The following is a 23036-nucleotide window of genomic DNA, read 5'->3' on the forward strand; positions in this document are numbered from 1 at the left end:
TTCATCTGATAAAGGAAATTTATGAGCGTTTGCATGATCCTCACCACACTTCTTTCAGCTTTTGAAGCTTTCAATGCCTACAACATTTTCTCTGTTGAAGTCAGTGCAGTGACTTCCTGTGTGCTGCTGAGGGACGTCTGAAACAATATGATGAAGTATTTCCTGGAGGCTTGTCAATCAGCATATCCCGTTCTATAAAGAGGCAACTTGACTTTTCGCTCCTGCTGTGGGGTGAACAAAGGCTTAAAGACAACATGTCTCCCTTTAAGGACTTAAAGTTGACTTTGGAAGCGCTGAACCAAGAGGGCACTTATTCCGAAGGAGATACTGTTCGAGGCACTCTTTCTTTCAATCTGAATAGTAACACCACAGTGAAGAGCATTTCAGTGAAGGCTAAAGGGGACGCAAAGGTGGAGTGGAAAAAAAGTTCTGGAAATAGTACGACGGTCTACAAGGGGCATGTGAGATATTTCAATATCAAAGAGTACTTGGTTGCAAAAGATACTGGAGGTAAGTCCTCAAGTTGCAAATCTTAACTGTGTGACTGTGATTTACCCCATACTTTGAAGACACTTCAGACATATGTACTGTTGTTTTAGGAAGTCACAGTAGTTTGAATGTGCACTTTTTTGCATATTTACATTACTCTTCCAGTTCGTTTCTGGAAAAATTTCTCACAGTATTTTGACTACACTTTTTTGTGAGTTTACAGTAATTCTGCACCACTCTTCACACAGTTCCAGTGCTTCAACAGCTACACAGTTAATTAACCTTCAATTATTTATGTCTCTGGAACTCCTGTGAGAAACAGAATAATTTCAAATTGTACTTTCATTCTGCTTTTGTGCTCCTGTTTGTGACTTCATAAGCAGCCTTGCAACAATACATTTAATAAAATACATTTGATTTATATCGCAATTTTCTCAGATAAAAATCACTCAGGGTTTCACAAGTGTGCTGGTGTAAATAAATAAAGGAAATAAATAAAGATTTTGAGAATGGAGACAATTAGGGCCACTAGAGGAAAAAGTAAGTTCTGACATTTTTCTCAGAATTCTGATTTTAAAGTCAGACGTATAGCTGTAAGCAACCTTATTCTGCTAGCAAACGAGTGTACGGAACATCAACATGAAGAGATATGATACAACATTCAGAATATTTTAAGTGTGTCATCAGAATCCCTTCAAGTTATTTTGTTTCTTTGCATATAAATTTTAGCAGTGCATGATTCAGAGGACCTGATCAGACTTGGCTTCAGAGTTGAATCTTGTGCAGAAATTGCAGACACCATTTCAGTCACCAGTGTTGCATGATCCATGAAGACAGTGACATCTTGGTCTATCTGCACAGAGGAAAAAATAAGAGTAAATCATTTTTGTTGGTTTGTTTTTCCATGTACACATGCATAAATGTTGAAGTGATTTTTCTGCTTTTGTTTTTTCAAACAGAATTTTTAAGAAGTACTTGTACATATTAAATACAACGCATTGCATGCAGTGGACATCTTAAACCATTTTATAGAGACAGTGAAGACCAGCAGCACAAAACGTGTTTAAACAACCTTCTCTTATGAGTGTATGAGGTCTTATAGCTGTGACAGGCAGACACCCGGCTGCTCTGACATTAACAGAGATGTGTGACAGCAGATGCTGCAGACGGCGTGGATGTGGTGAAATGAACCACAAAACCACTGTAACTGTGTCTCCTCATCTCTCACCAGAATTCTGAGAAAAAATTAGAGCTGAATTTTTTTTGTTTTTTTGTTTTTTTTTTTGTAATTTTCCAGTGGCCCCAATCCTGTTCTGTAAATTGAGAGCTTAGGGTTCCTGGCAATGTATGAAGGTCAAAGGTTTCTTTTTATTGTTAGTACTGAAATGATGAAACACACACACACTCACACACACACACACACACACACACACACACACACACACACACACACACACACACACACGCTTTGATTTATCATGACTCAGTAATGAAGGTTCAATACCAGGCTCAACAACAAGTATTGTTGAATGCACTCATATGTAATGTCAGTTGAACTGTTAGTTATTTTCATTTGTTTTCAGGCACTGTGCTTCGCCAAGGGCCTCATAATTTCAAGTTCTCATTTAAAATACTTCAGGGGTAAGTGAGAAGCTTTTACCTTCATTTCTGTTTCCATCTTTGGTTAAATACATTCTATTCTACAGATCAAAACAGTCAGGCTTTATCTGAGAGTGAAATCAACCTTTAACTCATAACCAAACTGTGAAAGTAGACATAGACCTTAACAGTGCTTTTTATGTTTGAACCATCCATAATAAAGCAAAAGAGTGTTTTCACCAACTGCAGAAACTCCACTGGTACTCCTGATGAGACATGAAGAAGTTCTGCTCTTGTGACACCTGCTGGTGTTTTTGACACAACTACTCTAAATTATGAGATAGAAGATAATGGTATTTTATTGAGGCATAGATGTGAGGATACATTTGATACAAGCTTATTTTTCTTCAAGAGAATTTTTTTTTTTTCAAATTATGTTGTCTTGTGATGCCGGAGACAGGGAGTAGGAGGCAGAGTGAGCGGAACACACAGAACTTCTTTATTTTCCATAAAGCAGGAAACAACACTCACGAGCGCACACAGCAGCGCTTTATATAAATGACCAAAACCCCGCCCCTAAGTCTGAGTGGTGGATTCTGTCCCCGTGATCACCACAGTCTGACAATGGAGAAAGTATTATGAAAGTACATCTATTCTGTCCCCACTTCTGTTTAACATCTGATAATCCCATTGGCTCAGATTTGATTCAACAACAAAGTGTGGAATCATCACAATACAGATGACAGACAGATTTCGGCCTCTCTGATCAGGTGTCTGTGGTCCAATAAAAACACTGAGTGGGAACACTGAGCAAGTCAACCTTTGGATATTCCAAAAGTTTTTTGGACCTAAAGAGGGGAGATTACTGGTTGGTGCTCTTCTTCATTGTCACAGGTTAAAAAACAGTGACAGAACCAGAAATTTTGATGTGATCATGAACTCTGACCTGAATCTGACCAGCAACATCAAAACAACCATGGAAAATGAAACGACGGTGAAAAAGACTGCTATCTCAGCAGGATTTAGAGAAATTAATTCAGTTGACTTAACAACTATAATGCCGTCATCACTGCTCTTCCTAAAACCTCTACTGGGTGGTCGATTCAAAATGCTTCTGCTGTCGTCCTGACAAACACCAAGAAGTGGATCACATCAGTCCGATTCTCAGATCTTTGCACTACTGAATTTCTGTCACAGAAAGAATGGATTTTAAAATATTACTGCTGGTCGTCAAAATACTGAAAGGTTGAGGTCCATAATAAGTTATCCAAGATCCTCTGTAATGTTAGGTGTACACCAAGCATGCAGAAGTGAATGCTTTCAGTTTTTATTTGTTGGATCTTTCAGTGGTTTACTTTAATCCTTTCCATTGTTCTTTTAATTCTTTTAAAATTTTGGGTTTATTATCCTTTTTCTTTTTATCTTTCTTTGCCTGCTGTACATTTTTGTTCATGTGAAACACTTTGAATTGCATTGTTGCTGCAATGTGCCATGCAAATAAAGTCACCTTGCCTTACACTGCCCTTTCTTATAATAGTTGGAATATTTCAGCCTTGAAACATGTCACTCACCCTGTAATCTAACTTTTTAATTTGCTTCTCTGTTCTGGTTCCATGTTGCAGGGGAATGCCATCCTCCTTCAAAGCGAAAAATGGAAAAATTGTGTACATGGTTGAAGCAAAAATTTCCAGAAGTTGGCGGTGGCCTTCATTGGTGAAAACAGAGATGCATTTTCTTTCAAAGGATTTTCCACCAATTCATATAGCCATGGTGAATATTCCAAATTGTGTTAAGAATGTGAAAACAGTTAAAGTGTGAACAGTTTAATATATTGGCTAATCAAAATGATTAATTCAGGGAAGACATTCCAGCATCACAGCAAGTAAAATGTATATTCATACACCAAGGTTAAGCTTTTACAGTTCATTTTTATGGTTTTCACTTTAACAATATAGCTTAAGTCAAAGCTGAAATGAAACAAAACAGTATTTCTTCTAGAATTTGATTTCTGATGATTGACGGCTATAAGTTGACTGGGGAAAGTGTGATTAGTTTGAATATGTTTACAGCATCCATTATCTGGTTCAGTGGATAAAGAGTTGGGGATTTTCTCCAAAGGACAGCTCCAAATGACTGCTTTGGTTAACCGAGGAGTTTGCTCTCCAGGTACAGAGACTGCCTTTACTGCCTTATACATTATTTCTTTGCTGTATGAGACAATGTTCCACTGTTAGCCACAACAATGCATTAAGGTATTTTGTAATTATTCAAAATATGCAGCAACTGATTTGCACATCTGGGCTTTGCACATGTTTTGTCTCCATCAGGTGAAACATTGTCTGCCTCTGCCAGAATCTGCAACACTTCTTCAAAATCTGTGAGGCCCAAGTTCAGTTTGCACCACAAGATTGTCTACAGGGTCAAAAAGCACACCAAGATCAGCGATCAAGTCATATTTAAAATGGTTGGAGACCCAATCACACCAAGGTCAGAGGTGACGGTTCCCTGTGAAGTGAAGATTCCTGGCGATGCTGTCTGCACTCTCCATAACTGTCAAATCATCTCGGTTGAATATTACCTCAAGGTAGGTAGTGAGACATATAATGAATACATTCCTGTTTTGAAACATTGCTACTTGTTTTGGGGTCTTACCATGTTTGGTTTGTTGTACCTTTTTTTTATCTCACTGTCAACTATGATTGGCTCCAGCCCCTAAATTGCATGATGGGATGTACAAAATCAATAAATAGATGTAGATAGATATTGCAATGAAATAGCTTTTCACTTCGAGTAATTACCATTAGAAATCATCTTTATTCATTAAAATCATCATGTAATAAAATGAATGTATGTCTTCATTAAAGTATGTGGAATCTGACTGCCTTTTTTCTTCTGATTCTATCTCTGTTACTCAGGTGTATTTGGACGTCAGCTTTGCTTACGATCCAGAGGTGGTGTTTCCGCTCCTTGTTGTTCCGTCGAATCTTGTCCATGCTCAGCTCAATGAAGAAGTGGGGCAGGTCTGATCCTGCAGGAGCTCCAAGTGACAGCAACTTCAAGCCCTCTGTACCCAGTCACAGATCCCACTCAGCATATAATCACATCAAGTGTTTCTTTTTTTTTTTTTTTTAATCGATGGCCACAAACTCTGAATGGTTATTGCTTTTGAACTTCCACTTCTTCACAGTTTTTTTTTTTTTTTTTTTTTTTTTTTTGGTTCATGCAAGCTTGCAAATCACTTCAAAATTTTTAAGTCGTGTGAATGTGAGTGTGTGTCTCTGTGCCTGCTTTGGGATAAATTGGTGGTACCCTGTGAATAAGCGAGCTGTTTGCAAATGACTCTACAGTCAGTTGTGATGTTGAAAAAACGTTTAATCCTATCTGTGAAAAGTTGTTCCTTGAGCCCTGCTCGCTACCGTCCAATACACAGGTGTCACACACAGTGCTCCGACTGAATCCCCATACAAATGACTGGAGAGTATGCGCCAGCTCGACCGGACCAAGATGGCGGCCGTATTTCTCGCTGCGCAGCGCCCCAAGCAGGGTCTACTCTTTATTATGTCTGTGGTCACGACCATGCTTTGGCGTCCCGATTGAGACCAAGTTGAAGAACCGAACAGCACCTTCAAGGACTGTTCTTTTTATGGACAGAATCCCCTGCCACCTGCTGTAAAATATACATATAGAAGTTCAAAACAGGTGTCCTACATGATTTACTGTTTTAAGGATGATTTCACTCCAAATAAACCAACATTTCAAAAAGTTACTGTTGTGAAGGATTGTTTCATTCAACAAAAGGTTACTGTTGTAAAGGATGATTACTGAAAGTATTTGTACAATTTAAAACGTTTCAGGAGTAAAGCACAAGTTCATGTTCTGTTTATAATAAATGGTTTATTGAGCCAAATACTTATTTTTTTAACCAACACATTAAAGATTTAAAGTATAATTCTCAGACCGCACTATAGACACCGATAGGTCACATGAAACTGGACACACAAGACATGTTACTTGCTCAGTTGATGCTCACCTGCCAGTGGAAGCATTGACTGCCATGATGAATGACTGCCAAGACGTGAGTACTTACTGTGGATTGTTTTATTAGTTTGACATTACAGCACAAAGTCAGGTTTGTTTAGAGCTTTTTATTCTTTGATACTTGTGACATCTTGAGTTGTGAGGCAGAGCTTTTGTTAACTTCCTAAAATGCAAGGAACCGGTAAAAAGGTGAAATATGCACAGTTTATTGGATATGTCCATGCTATGTATACTTATGTGTGTTTATGTCTTTCTCTGCATCCCTCAGAACGTGAGGTCACAGATTTTGCAGCAGGAGTCAGCGTCGCAGTAATTCAGTTTTGTTCATAAATGTATATAAAAATAATAAAATATAAATGTGTCTCCAGAGTTGTCCTTGTTGAGCACCTCTTTTCAACTCTACCTTGTTTGAAATGTAGAGATATGATTCCATTAACATTTTAGCTGATAATAACACAGGTATATGATTTACATAATTTCTTCAAATGACAGTCTTAGAAACCAATCAAGATAAGCAATATTTTGGTTGAAATAAGCTTTAATTTTATCTTTTTTTATTTGTTCAAATAATGTTTGTAAATTACAGATATATCTTAAATGTCGTATGTTATATAGTTATCTATAAAAATCATGGTCCTCACAGAGTGGTCCTGAAGGTGCAGTCTCCATTCATTCAATCATGGCTCAACAGAGGCGCAGTCCTAGCAGTGCGGTCTCCGGTTATTCAACTGTGGCCTCCGGCTCTGCAGCGGTACCGTTCTTGAAAATAGACTTGAAGCAAAACTTAAGCACCGTACGCCAGCACTTCTTGGACGCGGTGCGGCATGGCGCTTTTGAGTCCGGTGGAATTTGGAGGTTGGTCCACTGCTGCTTCTCAGCTCATTCTTTTGCACCTATCTTTACAGGCCAATAAAGAATCAAATGACAGCCTCCCATCTCATAAAGAAAATTTACGATAGTTTGCATGATCCTCACCACACCTCTTTCAGCTTTCGACGCTTTCAATGCCTACATTTTCTCACTTGAAGTCAGTGCAGTGACTTCCTGTGTGCTGCTTAGGGACGTCTGAAACAATATGAGGAAGTATTTCCTGGAGGCTTGTCAATAGAATTATTTGGATATCCCTTTCTAGAGAGAGGCAACTTGACTTTTAGCTCCTGCTGTGGGGTGAACAAAGGCTTAAAGACAACATGTCTCCCTTTCAGGACTTAAAGTTGACTTTGGAAGCGCTGAACCAAGAGGGCACTTATTCCGAAGGAGATAATATTACAGGTACTCTTTCTTTCTTTCTGAAAAGTGACACCACAGTGAAGAGCATTTCAGTGAAGGCCAAAGGGGACTCAAAGGTGAAGTGGAATGACTCAGCTCATGATAGACTGGTCAAGAAGCACTTGAGATGTTTCAAAATCAAACAGGACTTGGTTGCAAACGATACTGGAGGTAAGTCCCCAAGTTACAAGTGTTAACTGTGTGACTGTGATTTACCCCATACTTTGAAGACACTTTGGAAATACGTACTGCTGTTTTAGGAAGTCAGTAGTTTGAATGTACGCTTTTTTGCAAAAAATTACATTATTTTTACGATTCTTTCCTGGCAAAAATTCTTACAGTAGTTTGACTGCATATTGAGAGCTTTAGGGTTCCTGGCAATGTATGAAGGACCAAGGTTTCTTCTTATTGTCATTAAAATGATTAAAAACACAAACAAGAGAAAACACTCGCACACTTTGATTTAAAGTGTCACAATAATAAAGGTTCAATACCAGGCTCAACAACAAATATTGCTGAATGCATACAAAATGTCAATAGAAGTGTTAGTCATTCTCATTTTTTTGCAGACACTGTGCTTCGCAAAGGGCCCAATAATTTCAAGTTCTCACTCCAAATTCCTCAGTGGTAAGTGAGAAGATTTTCCCTTCATTTCAGTTTCCATATTTGGTTTAACACATACATGTAGATTAAAGGTCAGGCTTCATCTGAGAGTGAAATGAACCTTGAACCCATAATAAAACATAACTCTGAAAGTAGTCATTGACCTTAACAGTGCTTTTTATGTTTGAACTATCTGCATGCATAGTAAAACAAAAGAGTGTTTTCACCAACTGCATAAACTCCACTGGTCCTCCTGATGAGACATGAAGAAGTTTTGCTGTTGTGACACCTGCTTGTGTTTTTGACACAACTACTAAATTATAAGATAGAAGATAATGGTAATTTATTAAGGTGTGAGGATATATTTGACACAAACTTAGTTTTCTTTTAGATGTTTTTTTTTTTTTTTTTTTATCTATGTTGTCTGACAATGAAGAAAGTATTTTAAATATTTGGGAAGATCCAGGGTAATTTTCAGTTTGAGCCCAAACAATTACATCTCTGTTCTGTATCCACTTCTTTTAAATATCTGATAATCCCATTGGTCAGATTTTATTCAGCAACAAAGTTCATAATTGTCACTCCACAGATGACGGACAGATTTGTGTCACTCTCTCATCAGGTGTCTGTGGTCCAATTAAAACACTGAGTTGGAGCATTAAGCAGGTGAATCTTTGGATGTGCCAAAGGTTTTTTGGAACTTATGAGGGGATAATGGTTGATGCTCTTCCTCAGTGTCTCTGGTTAAAACACAGTGACAGAACCAGATTTTTTTTTTTGTGATCATGAACTCTGACCTCAGTCTGACCAGCAATATCAAAAAAAAACCCCAAAAAAAGCAAGACAGCTCATGAAAAATGAAAAGACTGATGTCTCAGCAGGATTTAGAGAAATTAATTCAGTTGACTTAACAACTATAATGCCGTCATCACTGCTCTTCCTAAAAACTCTACTGAGTGGTCGATTCAAAATGCCTCTGCTCTCATCCTGACAAACACCAAGAAATGGATCTCATCAGTCCGGTTCTCAGATCTTTGCACTACTGGATTTCTGTCATAGAAAGAATGGATTTTAAAATATTACTGCTGGTCGTCAAAATACTGAAAGGTTCGGGCCCAAAATAAGTACTCCAAGATCCTTTTAAATATTACGTTATGTAAATCTTTAAGTGAGTATGCTGCTTACTGTTGTCCTTATATTTTTTTGACATTTTAGATGTAATTGTTCTTTTACTTTTTTATCTTTTCTTGCTTTTATAGACCATTTCTTATTTTAATCCAGCTTTCTCATTGCCTGCTTTATATTTTTGTCCATTTGAAATACTTTGAATTTCATCATTGCTGAAATGTGCTATGCAAATAAAGTCACCTTGCCTTACACTGCCTTCTCTTATTATAATTGGCATGTTTTAGCCTTTGAAACATATCACTCACCCTGTAATCTAACTTTTTAATTTGCTTCTCTGTTCTGGTTCTATGTTGCAGGGAAATGCCATCGTCCTTTCAAGGAAAATATGGAAACATTGTGTACATGATTGAAGCAAAAATTTCCAGAAGTTGGCAGTGGCCTTTATCACTAAAAAAAGTGATCAAGTTTGTTTCAAAGTCTTTTCCACCAATTCATCAAGCCATGGTGAATATCCCAAAATGGTGTTAAGAATGTGAAAACAGTTGCAGTGTAAACAGTTTAATATATTCATCAATATTCATCAATATTATTAATTCAGCTTCAATTCAGCTTTATTTAATCTTTTCGAGATAGTTTTACAGAACAAACCCAACAGATCCACGTGAGCAAGCATAAGCGACTGTGAAAAGGAAAAACTCCCTTTTAACAGGAAGAAACCTTTGCAGAACCAGGCTCAGAGGTGGCGGCTTTCTGCTACTCCGGTTGGGGTGAGGGGACAGAGATATAGGACAGACAGTTTGTTGTATCTACATACATATCATATATAAACAAAGAGTACATAGGCTACAAAAGGAACAATCATCAATGACACAGTAATAGACTGAATTTACTTTGAAACGAGAGAAAGGAGCAGTCCAGGCTGTTTCATTAGATCAATGGATCAGCCGCATGTGATCCCTCAATCATGGCTCTAGTCCACCTGCAAGGCATCCTCTTCGTCCAGGGTTTAGGTGTTCTGACTTTTTAGTCTCCCATAGTAGAATCGACCATCGATCCCAGAGAGAGAGAGGGGGAGAGATCATTTTCTTTCCATCAAAGTTACCAATTTGTACAATTAATCGACAACTCATTTTCCCAACATCACCTTACAGAACAGTTACATAACAGTTCATGAAATACACACAGAGAGAGAGAGAGAGAGAGAGAGAGAGAGAGAGAGAGAGAGAGAGAGAGAGAGAGAGAGAGAGAGAGAGAGAGAGAGAGAGAGAGAGAGAGAGAGACAGTGAGCAGACACAAGCTCCCGGCTTAAAAGAAAGGCATAAACCAGCCCTAACTGTAAGCTTTATTAAATAGAAAGGTCTTAAGCCTCGTCTTAAAAGCAGAGACTGTGTCAGCCTCCCTTACAGACACTGGGAGCTGGTTCCACATAACAGGAGCCTGATAGCTAAAAGCTCTACCTCCTGTTCTACTTTTAGAAAACATAGGAACCTCCAGCAGACCAGCACTCTGAGAACGAAGTGTTCTCCAAGGACAGTATGGGACTAATAGCTGTTTAAGATATGATGGGGCCTGGTTGTTCAGGGCTTTATAGGTTAAGAGGAGGATTTTGAATTCTATTCTAGGTTTAACAGGAAGCCAGTGAAGAGAAGCTATAGGGTGATATGATCTCTCCTGCTGGTTTTTGTGAGAACTCTTGCTGCAACATTTTGAATGAGTTGGAGACTTTTTAGGCAGTTATTGGGGCCCCCTGACAACAAGGAATTACAGTAATCTACTCTGGAGGTAACAAATTCATGGATTAACTTCTCACCATCGCTTTGAGTCAGCATGTTCCTAATTTTAGAAATATTACGCAGGTGAAAGAAGGAGGTCCTGCAGACCTGTTTAATGTGGGAGTTAAAGGATAAGTCCTTAATTCAGGGAAGACATTCCAGCATCACAGCAGTAAAATGTATGTAAATATAACAAGGCCAAGCTTTTACAGTTCATTTTTATGGTTTTCACTTTAACAATATACCTTAAGCCAAAGCTCACCTGAAACAAAACGCTATTTCTTCTAGAATTAGATTTCTGATTATTGGAGGCTGTAAGTTGACTGGGAAAAATACCTGTTATGAATATGTTTACAGCATCCATTATCCGGTTCAGCGGTTAAGAACTTCTCCAGCGGACGGCTCCAAATGACTGCTTCACTTAACCGAGGAGTTTGCTTCCCAGGTACAGTGTGTGACTCACTAAAATAAACAAGAGAAGAACCTGTCTTTACTGGCCTGTACAGACTGAGTAATCAGTCCCAGACGAAATATAACAATCATGAGAGAAAAGTGGCCATATCGTATGTCTTGGCTCTCAACTGGTGTTTCATATTAACTGGTTTCCCTGTTAACTGGTGACCGACAGATGTTGAAAACCAGACCTAAACTTGTAGTTGATCTGGCGAACGCCGGTTATCTGGAGTTCGTGGGAAAGATTTTTAGACCCACGTCATACAGTGTGTCAAGATTTGAACTTAGAGGATGGTTAAAAGTATTTTATAATTATTCAAAATATGCAGTAACTGATTTGCACATCTGGGCATCATGATTTGTCTCCAACAGGTGACACTTTGTCTGCCTCTGCCATAATCCGCAACTCTTCTTCAAAATCTGTTAAGCTCGTACACAGTTTTCACCAGAAGGTTGTGTACAGTGTCAAAAAGGACACCATGATCCATGATAAAGCCATATTTACCATGGTTGGAGACATAATCACACCAAGGTCAGAGGTGACGGTTCCCCTTGAAGTGAAGATTCCTAAAGTTGTCTACACTCTCCATAACAGTGAAATCATCTCAGTTGAACATTACCTCAAGGTATGTAGTGAGACATTTATTGACATTCCTGTTTTGAAACATTGCTATTTGTTTTGGAACTCACACCATGTTTTGTTTGTTGTACCTTTTCTTTATCTCACTGTCAACTATGATTGACTCCAGCCCCGAAATTGGATGAACGGGTGTAGAAAATGAATAGACAGATGTAAATAGATAATGCAATGAAATGGCTTTTCATTTAGAGTCATTACCGTTAGGAATCATTAATGTATGTGGATTTTGACTGCCTTTTTTCTTCTCTTTGTATCTCTGTTCCTCAGGTGCATTTGGAAGTTAGTTTTGCTTTCGATCCGGAGGTGGTGTTTCCGCTCCTTGTTGCTCCATCGAACCTTGTCCTTGCTCATCTCAATGAGGGAGTGGGGCACATCTGATCCTGCAGGTGCTCCAAGTGACAGCAACTTCAAGCCCTCTGTACCCAGTCACAAATCCCACTCAGCATAGCAAAGAAGGAATTCCCCATCCCTCTGTTCATGTCTCTCTATGATGGATGGTCAAACAGAAGTTGCATGGAGTGTTGGTGCCTCCCACATGCTGTTGTATCTAAACAGACAGGAACACAAACTGTTTCCTGTCCTGAGGTGGGATTTTTTTTGGGCTCTCTAATGCTATGTCAATTACTCCAAGCAAAAAACAGGATGAATTTAATATGTATGTGCAGTGAACTTTACATTTCTCATCTTTAACTGCTGCCATGCTGAATGAAATTGGCCCTCTCCAAAAACCTTTATTTTTTAATATGTTGTTTCACTAAAGTGAGTTCCGTACCATAGGACAAATGTATAAAACAAAGATACAGAAATCATGCAATGAACATCTAACTTGCAGCACAAAAAAAAAAAAAAAAATACATATGGTTGGAGGATTAAGAAAATACTACTCAAGTGAAGCTGTTCCATCTCTTCAAGTGAAGTTTCCAATTTGATCTCCCTAACATGTGGCATTATTCCCAGTAGGAAGTGGAAACTTTCCCTCCTCTCAGTTACTCATGAATGCACCATAGGATAATTCCTTAATTTTTCATGTCAGTGGGTTTTATCAAATTAAATTCAAATTAATTTAGCTTTTTCTTTTTCATAGTCCTAATCAGTCAGATCAGCCCCATGATGTGTGTTGTTTGTTTAAAATCTTCAAACTGAAGATGCCAGATGCCTGATTGAACCCAGTCTCTCGAGAAGGGCTGAACTCTCCACTTCTCTGGCGTTGCCCGCGGTGAGAGGTGGCGGGCTGGTGTGGGTTTGCTTATAGCCCCACAGCTCAGCTGCCATGTTTTGGCATTTACCCCAGTGAACGAGAGAGTCGTATCCCTGCGCCTTCTGGTCAGGCATAGCTGCCTTACTGTTGTCTTGGCTTACGGGCCGAACAGCAGTGCAGAGTATCCGGCCTTCTTGGAGTCCCTGGGAGGGGTGCTGGACAGTGCTCCATCTGGGGACTCCATTGTTCTACTGGGGGACTTCAATACCCACATGGGAAGCGACAGTGAGACCTGGATGGGGGTGATTGGGATGCACGGCCTCCCTGATCTGAACCCGAGTGGTGTTCTGTTATTGGACTTCTGTGTTCACCACGTTTGTCCATAAAGAAGACCATGTTCGAGCATAGGGGTGTCCATAAGTGCACTTGGCCCCAGGAATCCCTAGATCAGAGGTCAATGATCGACTTTGTTATCATGTCATCTGACCTCTGGCAGCGTGTTTTGGACACTCGGGTGAAGAGAGGAGCAGAGCTGTCGACCAATCACCACCTAGTGGTGAATTGGATTCGCTGCCGGAGGAGCAGACTGGACAGACTCTGGAGACCCAAACGTGTTGTCAGGATCTGCTGGGAACGTCTGGTGGAACCCTCTGTCAGCAGGGTTTTCAACTCACACCTATCAAATTAAATTCATATTAAATTAGCTTTTTTTTCATTGTGCTAATCAGTCAGATCAGCCACATGATGTGTGTTGCTTGTTTAAAACCTTCAAACTGAAGATGCCTTAATTGTTTCAAACTTCCACCACAGCTGGCTTTGGTCTGTAAATTCTTGTAATAAACAGCATCACGACTTGAAATTAAGCAACAGTTGCTGTCCTTGTCAGATGTTTTGTGTGTGGGTTGAGTAGGTAGAAGGTTGGATGAGAACCAGCAGGTTCAATCAGATAGATGCTCCCCAGCTCCGCTGTGCAGCTGTACTCAGTGATCGGTACACAGTCAGAGATGACTAGTTTACATCTGAGATTCTTTGTGCTTTAGTATATTTCTGTTTAAGAGTTATGAATCAAAACCTATCTGTCCTGTGCCTTGGAAGTTTTTATTTAGCCTCTAGCAGGCTGTCTGCAATTATGTCCTTTTTTTTCCAATAAGCTGCTTGTCTGATCTTTTGTTGGAGATTATTTATAGACAAAAAACATATATATTGTTGGTTTACTATCATTTATTTAACCCTCCTGTTATGTTCATTTTTTAGGAACAGCAATGATGTTCCTGGGTCAATTTGACCCGGTGTATGTTTAACTATCCAAAAGATGTCCAAAACCAAAATAAATCCAAACAATCATTGTTCGTCTGTCATTATTAACTCCATTACTAACTAATCTCTCAATATTTAGTGCAATGGTGTTCTTTACCTCTCACAGGTAATGGTTAGATTGGTATAATTCACTCGTTTTTGTTATAAAAAAAAATACATGTTCAAATATTTTTTTAATTGTTTCACCACTTCATTACTTTTGAAAGACCAACATATAAAACAATAGTTTTAGATGACATTGAAACAACATTTGAATTTTTCCCTGACTCTTCTCTAGGCCTCCTTCAACTGGATTTCCAGTGTAAACCAGCATGTTCAATGGCGTTTGCATTACATGCTGCCCAGTTTTTTATCCCATATTTAGCTGTGTTGGAAGGCATGTTTTGCCTAAATGGACAGTGACCTCTGAATGCCTCCAGCCTTTCATCCACTGTGACATGAGGGTCTGGGTTATAGAATAGAGGAGGTGGTTCTACCCACTTCTCCCACACTGTCCTCAGAGCTCCCAGGTTGTCTCTCCTGTCTACCAGCCCTTGTCTTTCGATTATCAAATCTGATTACTCTGGAGAAAATGTGAAAAGTCTCCAGAGACATTGTGGCTCAAAATCTGGCTCTCTGCATCCCACAGACTGGCTGTCGATTCATCTTTCGACCTATAGACCCCAGCCAAGATGAGGAGCCCCAAATACACTCCTGAATGTGTTTTGTCCAACTCCTTCCACTTCTTCCCAAAAACACACCTCAGTCCTACAGTAGTCCAGATCCAGAATGATTTTCTGTACTGAATTAGGCATGACCAGCTCAAAAGCTGACCTGAGGTCTGTCACACGAGTCACTGCCATCGCAGTGGGCCCCTGCCACTCTCTATGATTCCTGCAGACAGGTTTGCCTGATGCACATTTTGGGTATGAGCGCCACTGTATTTTTACCATTTTTTGACATGACTGTTTTGCTTGGGGGAATGGGAATACAAATCCTCTCATGTGGTTCAAAATCAGAATCATTACAATCAGAATTTAGCTCAAGATAGTTTTCCTGCGAGAACACAAATGGTTCTTGTCAAAAGTCAAAACACTTGAACGTGTGTGTGTGTGTGTGTGTGTGTGTGTGTGTGTGTGTGTGTGTGTGTGTGTGTGTGTTCTCGTATTTCTATCCTTGTTGGGGCCAAATGTCCCCACAAGGATAGCAAAACATGGAACGACGTGCCTTGTGGGGACCTTTTTCCCGTCCTAAGTAGGAGAAACAGTGTTTTCTTGACCATGTTGTTGTTACTGAAAAAAGTAAAAGTGCAAAAACATTTCTTTAGGGTTAGGCTTTGTTTTAGTGTGGGTTAGGGTTAGGGTAAGGGTCAGGGTTAGGGGCTAGACATGAATGGGAGTCAATGGACGGTCCCCACGAGGATAGAAATACGAGACTGAGTGTGTGTGTGTGTGTGTGTGTGTGTGTGTGTGTGTGTGTGTGTGTGTGTGTGTGTGTGTGTGTGTGTGTGTGTGTGTGTGTGTGTGTGTGTGTGTGTGTGTGTGTGTGATTGTGATGAAATGTCTCACAGTTTCAATGCAAATAAAGAAATAATCTGACATTTCTGACACCCTTTTACATCCAGTTTGACTGCCGGGTCAAATTGACCCGAACAGTATCTCTGTCATATAAACATGTAGGGGGTGGTTGCAAATATGTGAAATGACCCATTTTCATTTTATATGTTGATCACACTAAATAAGGCAAGCAGAAGACGTTTCGTCCTGAAAAAATAATTTTAAATACTTTTCCTAGATCTTTAAACTTTGAAACGGGTCAATTTGACCCGGAACATGATAGGAGGGCACAGTCGTCATTTGTCCAGGTAACCAAAACTTTACAGGCAGGTTTCCAGAGTGTCAGTCCCATTGAGGATACACAAAATCACTTATTATTATTTTTTTCTTCCTCATCTTCCTGTGTTTGGACTGCTGGGATTGAGTCTGAGGAGCCGAGCTCCTACGGTCCAGGTCTCAACGGCCACCTGCCCCGCGCCATGATGCTGGGTTGTCTATGCTGAAAAATAATGACATTAATAAAGAAAGGAAGAAAGAAAGAAAGAAAGAAAGATAAGTTGAGCACAGTTTGAGCACTGATGTTGCATCAAGCGCAGCTGTTCCTCCCGACCCCAAGTGGGGTGTGAGATGATTTCTTGGAGTCGCCAAATAATTTCAGAAAAACACAGATGCACATAAATCATTTTAAATTAGTTTCTGACAGGAAGGTTTTTCTTTTCTTTTCTTTTCTTTTTTTTTTTGTGCGTGTTTTTCTGATGCGGTCTTTGTCCTGCAACAGACCGCGCAGCAGAGGCTTAGTGCCAGGCTACCAGTTGACTCAGGGCCGGACACGTCGTGGTTACTGGGCGGAGCAGCAATTCAGTTTTTGGCAGGCAATCACTTTTTGGCATGACACCGGAAAAGCTTCTTGAGGATCAGCGCGCCTGCATGGAACGCGCACCGCGTCAGCCCAAATGTAGCATGAGAGAAGGCACGTGTGCATCGGTGGTGCGGAAATTTTATTTAACTTATTACCAAGCAGCACTTTGCATTTATTTCATTTTCCTGTTTTTATAAAACAGTAAGTTGCTACAGTAATTTGTTGTTTACAGATAATAAACAACCAAATGAACAACAAGAACATTTAGGTTTTGCATTTTGTTGCCGTACCATATCGAACCAAACCGTGACCTCAGAACCGAGGTAAGTATCGAACTGAGATTTTTGTGTATTGTTACACCCCTATTTCCTAAGTGGTAAGAATAATTTCTGAGTATGATCAAATCTGTTATTTTGTTTCCAACATGTTTTTGACTTAGCACCAGCGCTCTGTTGTCAGTTTCTGGAGTTATTATTACCGTACCTCCGTCAAAGTTTGTCAGTTTAGAGAAATTCTAGTGGTGTTGGAGGACTGAAAACTGGCGAAAGAGTGGTGTTTGTTTATTTATATATTTATTTATTTATACAAACAAATAACTTTAGATAGGTGTATTTTTACTGACACACACAGAAGCACTGACTTGGAATATCTTCTTTGTTTTCAGATTTCTCATTGCTTTTGTATTCCAGTGTTCTGGTCAGAAGCTCATTCAGAGTGTATTTGTGCAAGAATTCAGTTGTTTTCTGTACCATTTGTTCGATGAACTCATCATCACGCTTAACAAAGACCAGGAGACAAAACTTCTCTGTCCAAATAAAGAAGTCCCACTATTGAGCGTGGTACACAAACTGCTATAGAAGTCAAACGTCATTCCGCAACCATTTTAAATGTAAAAAAAAAAAAAAAAAAAACCTCACAAATAAATCCAAAATCACTCTGAGTCCTACATTTTTACAGACCAGAGTCCTTTGTTTTCACCGACCCGATCTGCCATTTTGATTTGTGACGCGATTGTGACGTAAGCCCAGAAAGGTCTAGAGTTTCTGAGACAGATCAGATGCTTCAATATGAACCACAAAAACAAAAAACACAAATCTATAGAATGGAGAAATCTCTGTATTGCAATTTACACAATGCTTCGCTAGAGTTAAATATACTCTTTATCTTCAAAGTTTCTACTCGGTTTATAGATGTGATCTGCAGTTTTTTCGTTCCTATGTACCTTCTGACAGCTTCCTCTGCAAAGCCGTCACTCCGCTGCGTCCTTAGCAACCACTCGTGGTTGTTAAGGACACTGACCATTGAGCCGGAAAGGAAGTTGATGTGCATCACAGACTGCATTCTTGCAACACCTGCACTGGTGGGCGGGACAGATGTGTGACTCCGCTGCTCTGCGCCCCTTCACAAAAATTGCAAAATGTTATGGACAGGCCCTGTTGACTTCCTGTGCTGAAAATGCGCTTGTGCTCAGCTTAGACCACATGAAGTCTACGAAAATCGAGTCCCTACTGTACAATGTGGCTTGAAACCAAAAATTTCAATATGATTTGGATCAGTGGTTTGAATGTTATCAATACTTAATTATCTATCAGCACGAAAAAGAACCTGGGTCTCATTGAAACCCATTCAAAAATGCTGACTTTCAGAGTGCAAATAAACTTAAAAGTTCCCGGTTTCAGAACATGTCATTCCAGTGCTTTCAGCACCACCTCTGGCAGTCAGTAGGGATGAAATAGAGTTTAGTTTAGTTTAGTTTAGTTTATTGATTTGACAGGGACCATGTACAAATACATTAATCTTTCAATAGAAAACATGCTTTGTACCAGATTTCGCGAATGCTAATTTCCATCTGTAGTCCCTGGGCAGGTTCACAACAATCACAATGCAATTACATAACTGTTAATGTTAAAAACTATTACAAAACAATACATTAGCTCTTTTAAAATTAATATACATCAGTGTCAAATCCCATATACAAAATCAACAGGACTGATGCTGACACAGTTGGTTATCAAGAATATATTTCTTTAGATTTCTAGAAAAAAAATTTTAAATCTACAGAACATTTCAGACTGTCTGGGAGCTGATTCCATTGTTTAATGGTTTTGAATGAAAACGCTGTTTGAGCAAAGGCAGAGGATCTCTTTGGGACAGCACAGTTTCTGTGAACTGTGGATCGAGATGTTCAGGTCATTTGCTCAGAGTAAAGTTGAACAATTTTTTTTAATGGAGGTGGAGCAATATAATTGACAATTTTAAAGATATTTCTTAATGTGGCAGGATGGGTGTGTATTGTTGTTCTCAGCCTATTGGCTGGGGGCGCTATAAAACCCCCTCTTACGTCCGTGTCGTCCTCTGGTTCTTGCACTTCCGGGTTGGTGCTGGCTGGTAGCGGTGTTCCATGAGGGCAGTTATGCCCTGCAGTATCGCGATGGCTCCGGGGAGCGCGTCAAGTGCATGCCGCCGCAGCTGTAGATCGGGCGCGTGGGTCCCGATGGTCCAGTGCTGGTCTGAGCATTTGTCCCACTAACGAAGTAGGAAGCGGTCCTGCCCTGTTCGAGCCCCGTTCCCAGCGCAGGCACACCACGGCTGTCTTTGTCTTTGTCCGTCCTGGAGCTGCTGTCATGTTAAATGTTATCCTGAGTCGTGTCCTCGGTACAGTGGCGTGTTGGTGTGGGCCAGCCCAACCGCGCACGGGACTTGACTGAAATGAAGCGCTCATCTGTAAATTAAGTTTAGCACCTCTAACGGGTGGAAATGTTTGTCATGATTAAAGGAAAAGCTTGCTGTCCAGGTGAAACGATTTAAATAATTTCAGCCATGTGTTGCTGATTCTGAATGCTGAATACGATGACCTTGACCTCAGTTCGGGGTTCACTGCTGCCTCACAGGTCATTCTTTTCTTAACTGCACCTGTCTTTACGGGCCAATAAAGAATCAAGTGACAACCGCCCATCTGATAAAGAAAATGTATGACAGTTTACATGATCCTCACCACACGTCTTTCAGCTTTCGACGCTTTCAATGCCTACAATATTTTCTCTGTTGAAGTCAGTGCAGTGACTTCCTGTGTGCTGCTGAGGGACGTCTGAAACAATATGATGAAGTATTTCCTGGAGGCTTGTCAATTAGGATATCCCCTTCTATAAAGACGCAACTTGACTTTTAACTCCCGCTGTGGGGTGAACAAAGGTTCAAAGACAGCATGTCTCCGTTTAAGGACTTAAATTTGACTTTGGAAGCGCTGAACCAAGAGGGCACTTATTCCGAAGGAGACACTATTATAGGCACTCTTTCTTTCTTTCTGAACAGTGACACCACAGTGAAGAGCATTTCAGTGAAGGCTAAAGGGGACGCAAAGGTGAAGTGGAACGAAAATGATGAAAATGGTACGCCACGCCAGAGTACTGTAAGATATTTCAAAGTCAAACGGTACTGGGTTGCAAAAGATACTGGAGGTAAGTCCTCAAGTTACGAGTGTTAACTGTGTGACTGTGATTTACGCCATACTTTGAAGACACTTTGGACATATGTACTGTGGTTTTAAGGAAGCAACAGTAGTTTGAATGTGAACTTTTTGGCATATTTACATTATTCTTCCAATTCTTTCCTGGAAAAAAAATTCTTACAGTCGTGACTGCATATTGAGAGCTTTAGAGTTCCTGACAATGTGTGAAGGACCAAGGTTTCTTCTTATTACCTCCGCCAGGAGGTTATGTAATCATGTCGGTTTGTTGGTTGGTTGGTTGGTTTGTTAGCAAGATCCCGGAAAAAGCAATTGACGGATTGCAATGAAACTTTGTGGAAAGGTGGGTCTTGGGCTAACTTAAAATTGATTACATTTTGGTGATGATCCGGATCACTGTCTGGATCCACAAATTTTTTAAAGGATTCTTTATCATTGAGAGATAAGGAGTCTTTCACATGGTTGGGCAGGCCCGCCGACAGGGGGCGACAAACGCCTGGTTCACACAGGACGCGCCGCCTCCGACGCGGAAGTGGGAAGCGCAGCGCACCGACTGTCAGATCAGCGCAGCTGTTAACTTATCTGACGGTTCATACAGGAGGCGCGGGGGACCGCAGCGTCCGTAGCTTCTCGCACCCTGGACCGCGGCCACTCTGCTCCTCTCTATTTTCTCCGCGAGCTGCGCGCCGTGGACCGCCAGTTGTAAAGCTGGACAGAGCAGATCGCACCACACAGGAAGTCGGGAACGGAAAATACGAGAGAATCCAGTCAATTTTCGAATTAAAATGAAGTAAAATGACAAATTATGTCGCTTTTCGTTTTCCTTTTCTGATAAACACACACACACACACACAAACACACACACACACACACACACACACACACACACACACACACACACACACACACAGGGAGAGAGGGCGACAGGGCGACAGAGAGAGGCACCGCACGCTGCAGCGCTCTGCTCCGATTGCTCTCATTTTTTGCAGGCACTGTGCTTCACCAAGGGCCCCATAATTTCAAGTTCTCGCTCAACATTCCTCAGGGGTAAGTGAGAGGCTTTTACCTTTATTTCTGTTTCCATATTTGGTCTCGTACATACATATTGAAAGGCTTCATCTGAGAGTGAAATGAGCCTTGAACTCATAATCAAACATAACTCGGAAAGTAGACATCGACCTTAACACTGCTTTTTATGTTATGCGCATGCATAGTAAAACAAAAGAGTGTTTTCACCAACTGCAGAAACTGCACTCATGCTCCTGATGAGACATGTTGAGAAGTTCTGCTCGTGTGACTCCTGCTGGTGTTTTTGACACAACTACACTATATTATAAGACAGAAGATAATGGTTATTTATTAAGGTGTAAGGATATAGTTAATATGAGCTTAGTTTTTCTTTTAGACTTTTTTTTTTTCATCTATATTGTCTGACAATAAAATAAGTGTTTTAAATATTTGGGAAGATCCACGCAAAGGGTAATTTTAAGTCAGAGCTCATAGCAATTACACCTCTGTTCTGTATCCACTTCTGTTTAACATCTAATAATCCCATTGGCTTAGATTTTATTCAACAACAAAGTTTGAAATCGTCACTACACAGATGACGCACAGATTTGTGTCACTCTCTCATCAGGTGACTATGGTCCAATATCAAAACAACCAAAATGACAGCTCGTGAAAAATGGAACGAGGGTTAAACAACTGATATCTCAGCAGGATTTAAAGGAATTTATTTAGTTGAATTCATGACTATAATGCTGTCATCACCGCTCTTTCTAAAAACTCAATTTAAAATGCTTCTGCTCTCACCCTGACAAACACCAAGAAATGGATCTCATCAGTCCGGTTCTCAGAGCTTTGCACCACTGGATTTCTATCATAGAAAGAATGGATTTTAAAATATTACTTCTGGTCTTCAAATTACTGAAGGGTTTAGGCCCAAACTAAGAAATCCAAGATCCTCTGTAATGTTAGGTTATGTAAATCAAGCATGCAGAAGCTGCTTTCAGTATTTTGCATTGTATCTTTAAGTGTTATACTTTCTATATACTGTATATCTATACATTTCTTGCTATACTTTCATGCTTACTGTTGTCCTTTTACTTTTTTTTTGCATTTTAGATTTAATTATGCTTTTTCTTTTGATCTTTTCTTGCTTTTATAGACTTTGTTCTTATTTTCATCCAGCCTTCTCATTGCCTGCTGTACATTTTTGTTCATGTGAAGCACTTTGAATTGCATTGTTGCTGAAATGTGCTATGCAAATAAAATCACCTTGCCTTACATTGCCTTCTCTTATAATAATTGGAATGTTTTAGCCTTGACACATATTGCTCGCCCTGTAATCTAAGTTTTTAATTTGCTACTCTGTCCTGGTTCTGTGTTGCAGGAAAATGCCATCGTATTTCTACGCGAAAAATGGAAAAATTGTGTACATGGTTGAAGCAAAAATTTCCAGAAATTGGCGATATCCTTCATTAGTAACGAAAGAGATCAAGTTTATTTCAAAGTCTTTTCCACCAATTCATCAAGCCATGGTGAATATCCCAAAATGGTGTTAAGAATGTGAAAACAGTAACAGTGTCAAAAGTTTAATATATTTGTTCATTAAAATGATTGATTCAGGGAAGACATTCCAGCATCACAGCAGTAAAATGTATCTAAATA

The 23036-nt window shown here is 39.9% G+C and overlaps 1 protein-coding gene across 1 annotated transcript; it reads left to right on the forward strand.

Moving 5' to 3' along the window:
• The first annotated feature begins 207 nt into the window (after window positions 1-207).
• LOC115397827 (arrestin domain-containing protein 3-like) lies at window positions 208-5219 on the forward strand. The gene is made up of 6 exons (XM_030104305.1): window positions 208-510; window positions 2073-2130; window positions 3711-3858; window positions 4158-4254; window positions 4416-4672; window positions 5004-5219. The coding sequence occupies exons 1-6, from the start codon at window positions 255-257 to the stop codon at window positions 5112-5114; spliced, it is 927 nt and encodes a 308-aa protein (XP_029960165.1). The 5' UTR covers window positions 208-254; the 3' UTR covers window positions 5115-5219.
• Window positions 5220-23036: the final 17817 nt, after the last annotated feature.

The sequence above is a fragment of the Salarias fasciatus genome, chromosome 12, assembly GCF_902148845.1.
Source record: "Salarias fasciatus chromosome 12, fSalaFa1.1, whole genome shotgun sequence".
NCBI lineage: Eukaryota > Metazoa > Chordata > Actinopteri > Blenniiformes > Blenniidae > Salarias > Salarias fasciatus.

Excerpts from the sequence above, each read along its gene's own strand:
- LOC115397827 (XM_030104305.1), top strand. The coding sequence starts at position 255 with ATGTCTCCCTTTAAGGACTTAAAGTTGACTTTGGAAGCGCTGAACCAA. Across the intron at positions 3,859-4,157 it reads CACCAATTCATATAGCCATG|CATCCATTATCTGGTTCAGT; the intron begins GTGAATATTCCA and ends ATATGTTTACAG. Across the intron at positions 4,255-4,415 it reads CCGAGGAGTTTGCTCTCCAG|GTGAAACATTGTCTGCCTCT; the intron begins GTACAGAGACTG and ends TGTCTCCATCAG.